The sequence below is a fragment of the Pyrus communis genome, chromosome 7, assembly GCF_963583255.1.
Source record: "Pyrus communis chromosome 7, drPyrComm1.1, whole genome shotgun sequence".
Lineage (NCBI taxonomy): Eukaryota > Viridiplantae > Streptophyta > Magnoliopsida > Rosales > Rosaceae > Pyrus > Pyrus communis.
The window spans coordinates 26,462,558-26,470,479 of NC_084809.1; the positions used below are offsets into that span (position 1 = coordinate 26,462,558).

Sequence of the window (7,922 nt, forward strand, 5' to 3'; positions counted from 1 at the left end):
GCGGATCGAAGATATTAATCTCGAGTGGTCCTAATGTAAATGTGAAAAAATATATATATTTAGACGAAAACAACATTGAAACATTAAACCGTAACTTTCAGTATAAATGTTTGTACAACAACATGAGTCTTGTTCTCCTAAACTCAGGGTCCAAGAAAATCGCAGTCATTTATCGTTTGAGTTTAATCCTACAATAGGAAGAATTAACTTGTTTAATAATCCTGTTCGGATTGGGCCGAAACAATGTTGAACATCAAATAGAAAACAAATGAAATAGCAAAAGTAGGAAGTGGTCATTTACCACAGTAGTGAAAATGTGTTGAGTTCTTGCATTACGGCGTGTATTCAAATCCCGTCAGTAATATATCTAACAAAACCTATCGTTTGATTAAAATAAAATAAAAATAAAAAAATCTTGTTGGTGGCTAGTCTACCAAAATTTATTTTTGGACAACCAAAAAATAGAAATAGCAGAGGTTTTGAAGTAATTTCGACCAACAATAGTGGCCCTTCTAAAACAAAGGCAACAACCACCACCCAAATCAAGAGTCTTTCAACTCTCAAGCCAAAAATCGAAAAAAATGGCAGAAAGTCCAGCAGCAATACGTTTCGGCATAACAGGATGCGCCGATATAGCCAGAAAAGTAGCTCGAGCCATAAAGCTAGCACCCAACGCCACCCTCTACGCCATCGCTAGCCGTTCGATCGACAAAGCCCGGAAATTCGCAGCCCGCAATGGACTCTCCGGAGCCGTCAAGATCTACGGAAGCTACGAGCAGCTGCTCGACGACCCATGTGTAGATGCGGTGTACATGCCCCTGCCCACAAGTCTTCACCTGCAATGGGCGGTGTTGGCTGCCCGGAAGAAGAAACATTTGCTTTTGGAAAAACCAACGGCTCTTGATGTGGGAGAGCTTGATCGGATACTGGAAGCGTGCGAATCCAACGGTGTGCAGTTCATGGATGGGAGCATGTGGCTGCATCATCCAAGGACTGCAAAACTGAAGGACTTGATCTTTGATCCCAAGCTTTTTGGTCAAACTGACATTGTAAGTATATTTCTGGCTTCATATTCTGTCATTCTGTAGGGATTGATTGACAATTTTATATTTACTTTTTAGTGGCAAACGAAAAACTAAGTGAGCCTCCATCTTAAAACGAATTGACAATAGAAGGGAGTCGGCTTCAAACTATTAGATAAGACCTTCCTTTCTCTCTCGATGTGGGATTCATACGCTCAACAAAACAAACTACAAAGTTTGGAAAGCTGCCATTTGTTTTGTAACACATTAATGATTTTAGCTTCATTGGAGGTACTATCGAGCAGTGCTCGAACCCCCTTGAGTTGGTCAAATTCTAAAGGTCGAGAAATGGGCTACAAGTCTTTAACATGTACAAAAGTGGGATAATTTTCAGAGTTTCCCAATTAAACTATGAACGAAAAGAAACACTAAAATGTTTGAGACCATTTCTGGTATAGCAAATCGGTCCTCGATCACGATGCAATGATTAATTTTCTAAATGGTAGAGAGAAGAAAATGTCTCTTAGAAGAGGTTAGTAATCTCAAAATTTGCTCCTGTCTCATTGATCTGTGAAAATAGTTTCTTTTAAGAACAGAATGAACAAAAGAACGTGTGCCCTTCAACGCATAAGAATGGTACTCCTCAACAACATTGGTAGAGGCACATACAAGTGCCTACGTAACTTCTGGAAAGAGGAAAAAGAGAGAGAGTGCTGAATTAATCCGAGAGGAATTCGAACTTTCTTTGCTTACTGACAATTGATTAATATTAGGAACACAACTGGTCTACCTGCAATGTCTATATGTTTGTTTGTGTTTTTAACATGTTATTGTGCTTTTAAGATCCGTAGCACGTCAACAATGCCCGGAACCCAGGATTTCTTGGAGAGCAACATCAGAGTGAAACCGAACTTGGATGCTCTCGGTGCACTTGGGGCCGTAGGCTGGTACTGTATTGGGGCCATCTTGTGGGCAAAGGACTACAAATTACCAACTGTGGTGAATGCTCTACCTGATGTCATAAGAAACTCTGCAGGGGTCATCTTGTCTTGCTCTGCATCATTTCATTGGGAACCCGCAGACAAAACCGTCGCCACAATTCACTGCTCTTTCCTCTCCCACACGTCCATGGACTTGGCTATGACTGGCTCTAATGGTTCGCTGCATTGCAATGACTACATTATTCCATACCAAGAGAATTTGGCTTCATTTGACTACACATCCGGGGCAACATTTGTGGAACTCCACATTGGGTGGAATGTAAAACCAGAAGAAGTTACCGTCACTTCTGAGCTGCCGCAAGAGGCATTGATGGTTCAAGAGTTTGCAAGGAATGCTGAGAACATTAGGAAATTTGGAAATCGTCCGGACAGTAAATGGCCCGATATCAGCAGAAAAACGCAGTTAGTATCGGATGCTGTGAAGAAATCCATTGATCTTGGTTGTAAACCTGTTACTGTAGCTAAATAAACCTACAAAACACATTTATTTTCATTTGTAAAATATCGAATTGCATGTGTCTAGGCACATTTTATTACGAGACGCGTGATTAAAATTTCCACTTACAGTTAAGAAGATTTTCATTTTAAATGAAAATAGAGAAGGACTAGCCGAGTTTAGCTATTCATCAATGCTCATGTGCGAGGCACCGCCACTTCTCCATGAAGCAAAAATGGCCATATCACCCAGAAATTTCCCACCCGCCCTCTGTTTAACAAATTTTACTAATAATAAGAAGGAAAAGAAAAGAAAAAAAACAAATGTTGTTTAGTTTTTCCAAGTAGAAAAAAGGTTTGGGTTTAAGAGTATGTACACACAAGTGGTGAATTACCCTGATAGTTAGGACTCTTACGGCCTTACTTGTCAACCCACTGCATTTCAAGTTTAAAATATTCCCCTCCCCCTCTGTTAGTGTAGAATACGGTTTGTAATAACAAAAAAATAAAAAATAAAAAATAAAATTGTACATGCAGATTATTAACTACGTTAGAGAACAAACACTGCGCACAAGTTAAAAGGAAATGCTCCTTAAAAAAATGTAATCGATCTTGAAAAATTAAAATTGCTCGTTGTGGTAACCAAATTTCACCTGCCTTAGAAGGGCAGTTATACTAAAGCAAGCCACGATGACGAAATTATGCCCAAAGTTACGCCAATAGTCAACTATCGCATGGGTTGACAACTAATCCATGGAGGAGATGTACCCGTAAATAAGGCCCGGCAGAAAGTGGGCTTAGTTGGTCTGACAAGGCCCAAAAAGGATCTCATGAGCCTAGAGGGACTCACAAATGAGATTAGCCCAGAAGGGCTAGCGTTTGAACTAAATTTCCACACCACCGTGGATGGAGGAACACTTGATCGTCCACATGCAAAGAGAAGCGAAAAATCATCAATTCCTGGGCACCAGTATGGTAACGCCAAAGGATCTCCAACAATCGAGTGAAAGGTTTTAAAACTCAAGAAGCGGGCTAGAGATTAAGAGAGATATGCTTTCCAGAATGCCAATATCATAGTACCTTTGGTGAACCTTGGATGGGTTATTTATACTAGCCAAGGGAGAGCCTTTTTAGGATAATGAATTCGTATTAAATGGGAGAATCCTAAAGGATATCCACCATAAGACATTGCTTCCTTTTAAAATTATGATTACTTGAGCTACACGCTAAATTGTGAGAATCTCCAAGAATATATAAAACCAATCTAACCTCAAGTTAGATTAGGTTTTTATGTCTTGCAGAGCAAGTAGGTCTTTCTCGACAAGGCATGGGGGTCTTCCCTACCATTTTGAAGCCCAACAAGGTGTCTAATCGAATTCGTTTAGTGTATGGCTGGACTATGGAGGCACACTTACTCTACTTCGCCCCACTCTAGCAGATGGAAATTCATGATCCCACAGCTGAGTAAGGAAAGATCCAGCCAAATCTCCACGGGATAATGATCCCTAAAATCGTGGCCCAGGCATAGTCCATGATCATTGATATTGTTAAGCACTATCCTAAAACGGGATTCTTATTTGGTGTCCCTCAACACGTCTTCCTTAGTCAACTGTTGTTAACCACTTAGGGAGCCGCGCACTTGCCCTAATGAATCATCATCTTCAAGCCCATGATTAACCCTATGTAAAGATATGATCATTTCCATCAAAAGATATATATAGCTTGAAATTCATCGTTCCAACAATTAGGTCTAACCTAGGCATCAGAGAGGTTTTGACTCACATTACACCTGTGTAACAATTTTTCACTTGTCTTTTCTTTCTTGGTTACAGGGAATTGAATTAATTCCCCACATTAGCATAAAAACCGAACTAGGCCACTTATATATCGCAATAAAACTCTACAGAATGTAATAAGTTGTAATTTTTTTAGATTTGATCTTAAAAAAATTACTTCTACATAATATATAATGGGAATTGTTATTAGCACTTCAAAAATATCACTCTACACTCCTCACCAGTGTATTTTTCTTTCTAATAATAGAAAGTTTGGAGTGCCAAATAAGATTTTTAGAGTACTAATAACAATTCTCTATATAATATGCAATGTCTTAATAAAAATTTAAATAGTGTAAGATCTTTGGCTTCTTTAATGAACAAATGGTTTGAAAATCAATACGATATTATTGGATGTGTTCTTCTCACTTCAAATAAAATTCATATTTTTTTGTCATTCCGAGAAGAGTTGTGGTAACACAAAACAATCATTTACAATATCATAAAATAACTCTGATTGTTAGGTGAGTGCTTTTTCATGACAAAAGTTTTCGAGGCAAAAAAGCAGTTTTTTTTACTATTTTTTGGTCAAAAAGAAATTGTTATTCAAGATCCAAAACAGCGATACATTTGTATAACTACCTTTTTCATAGGCCCCAAAAGACTCGAGTTTTGCTCCGAACAATCACTCGGACACCGGCTTGTCCATTCTCTCGTTGTTTTGTTGATCCCCTCGTTCTTAGGTTGACACATTACATTGCTTTTAACATTTTAAATGATCAACATGATTCACATAAACAAAGAGATTCTAATCTTGAATGGATGACGGAAGGTAAAATGGTGAGATGATATTGGCTTTGGAAAGATGGACCATCCATCCATATTTCACTACTTGCTTTAAAACTAACAGACTTGACGATACTGTCGGAGCAGTGGGATGAATTCCAGGTTTCCTAGAAAAATGGGTTCGTCCTTTGGGCGGTCAGTGATATCTTTAAAGTCTGACATTCAGGGCAGAATGGTCTGCGAATGTAAGTAGGTATGCAGCTTCAGCCATGGATACTGAGGTTGCATACCTTCTGCAGAATTCAGCCAAGAAGATCATCTTTAAAGAAATCGCTGGCCTCCTCTAAGGATGACCCAGTTTTTCTAGGTAAACTGGAACTCATCCACTAATGTAGTACAATAATCCCAACCTCTGTTGCTTCAGGCTAGATTATCTATTGTCTCGAATGCTGGTGTCGGCTTCTCGGAAACGATCCTGCCTCAGGTCACCACTAGTAGCCTGTTTTTTCGAAAAAAAAAAAAACCTCCTTTATTGTGGTCTGTTATTTTAAAGCAAGTGGTGAAATATGGATGAAGTTGATTAATCATAGTGTATTGTCATTCAGATTACCACTACTTCGAGACTAGTCGTGATTAGGGCTAGGTGCAGTTCCGGTTGGTTCGATTTTGGGTCCAAGTCCCTACCCAAATCGCAAACCGCAGTTTGCCTAAATACCAAACCATAACTTAACCATAATAGCACCGATGTGATAAGTTCAACAATATTGCACTACGGTTTAACATGCACTTATTACCAAATGAATATTTCAAATTACGTGGAAAATTAAAAGAGAAAATTATAAATGATTGCACATAATCATTGTACAAACAACATTACAAAATACAAATGCTAAATTTGGCAATGGCAAGGTTTCATTCTTTAAAAACGTTTCATGATAGTTTCATTATCAGAAACAAGAAAACACATTTTTTTAATGTAAACAACTAAACTATTACTTAATCATTGGTCTCTCATATCAATTTGTGACATCCCGTCCCGGGATTATTAAAACGCACTTGTGAAAAGACATTTTTACCCCTAGTTCGTTCTTTGACGTTATTGGTTGTTTTGTGTGTTGTGGCATGTGTTGGGCCACACACACACAGGCACACTCACTGTCTCTCTCTCTGCCCTTTCTCTGTCTCTGTCTCTCATCTCCCTCTCCCTTCCCGTTCACCTTAATACGTACGAACAAACACACACACACTCACTCGAACGTTCACAGATCGAGGAAACCAAGGACACAGTTGAGCTCGTGAGGTCGAGGGGAACACAGCCATACCATTTTCAGGTGAGAACTCCGACGTTTTCACGTCGATTTCACAAACTCCGATTTGTGTAATGTTCATGCAAACCTTAATCTAGCTTGTTTTTGGATTTTTGAAGCTCATAGATGTCTTAGTGAGGTCCTAAGGAGCATCGGAGTAGCTCGTTGGACGAAATTGGGCGTCGGGATCGTGGGTTTCGAAGTTGGCCGGTTTTTTAGTTTTGAGACAGGTACGATCTAGTGGTTTTTAGCCCTTAAAACTTGTTGGGACGTGTTCTACTAGTTTAGGGCTTCATTTTGGTGTTAAAATCGTGAAAAATGGTTGAGAATCGAGCGAGAAAACTCGAGTTGCAGGTTTCCCAGTTTTCCGGTGCCGGCGACGGCACCGGAGATTGAACGGAGAAGGTGACGGAATATTCCGTCAAATCTGACGGAATATTCCTGACGCCGTTGACGGAATCCGTTAGAAATAACGGAATATTCCTCACGGCGTCAGTTGACGCCGTCAGTGTGCGCCGCACGTGCCTGCGTGTGGCCGTGCCTTGGCCGGCGCGTGGGGGCGCGTACGGCGGAGGAAAATTTTTCTAAAAATATGGTTGTGATCCTAAGGTTGTGTAGAGCACGTTGGTATATTCATTTGTCCATTTTGAGCAATGTATGAGAAGTTATTACGAGAAGTTGGTTATGTGCTTTAAAGTTAACGTTTTTATAGTTATTTCGCATATAGGTGACACGTACCCCGAGGACGAGCGTTCGCACTCGAGGCAGGGGGGCTACGACCCTTCCACTTACCAGTGAGTGGGCTTTTGTTTTCCGTATATACCTATATACATTTATTTTCCCAGAAATTGAGTAAAAAGGGGGTTATTTGCCTTATGCCATGCATGTTATTATTATCGTTATGCATCATTGCACGCATTAGTAGTGGCATACATATACATATGCATATTTGGTGCTGTGGACGCACAGGTAAGTGCCAGGTAAGTGGTATACACGTTTACATTCAGCAGTAGTTTGAGATGCTTAAAGAGCTCATAACCTGCACCCCCGGTGTTAGTGCTCCCGCCCAGAGTAGGGCACAGTCCTTCACGTGATGTTCACCTCTCGCACCACACGCTCAGCTTGGATCCAAGTTAGGTGCACAGTCCTGTCGTACAGACCACTTTAGGTGGTTCCGACTCGTAGGTGACCCGCGATTATTCGCACAGCCTTCACGTGATCGTAGCACTAGAGCGTATATATATATTACACCCAGGCCTGTCGTACAGACCACTTTAGGTGGTTCTGACTCGTTGGCAGGGTCAGTTATTGAGTTTGAGATTTGAGCTCTATATGCAGCCGTACAGGTCACGTTAGGTGACTCCGGCTGCCAGATTATATGTTATCGTTTTGAGATATACCTGAGCACTTGCATTTCATTATGAGGTTTTGACATGGCATATCTTGAGCATAATTGGCATACCCTTGAGCATGTTGGGCATATCTATACATACGTATATATGTTTATTTTCTGGGAAGTATACAGGTTTTATGGCGAGGGGTTAGAAGGTATTTTGCTAAATGGTTTTCAAAGAGCTTTGTTTTTGCCCACTCACG

General features: G+C 40.2%; 1 protein-coding gene across 1 annotated transcript; it reads left to right on the forward strand.

The window, feature by feature from the left end:
* Positions 1-502: 502 nt before the first annotated feature.
* LOC137740315 (uncharacterized oxidoreductase At4g09670-like) lies at positions 503-2,562 on the forward strand. Its single transcript, XM_068480176.1, has 2 exons — positions 503-1,049; positions 1,866-2,562. Exons 1-2 carry the CDS (start codon positions 582-584, stop codon positions 2,490-2,492), a joined length of 1,095 nt encoding a protein of 364 aa, XP_068336277.1. The 5' UTR covers positions 503-581; the 3' UTR covers positions 2,493-2,562.
* The last annotated feature ends 5,360 nt before the right edge of the window (positions 2,563-7,922 follow it).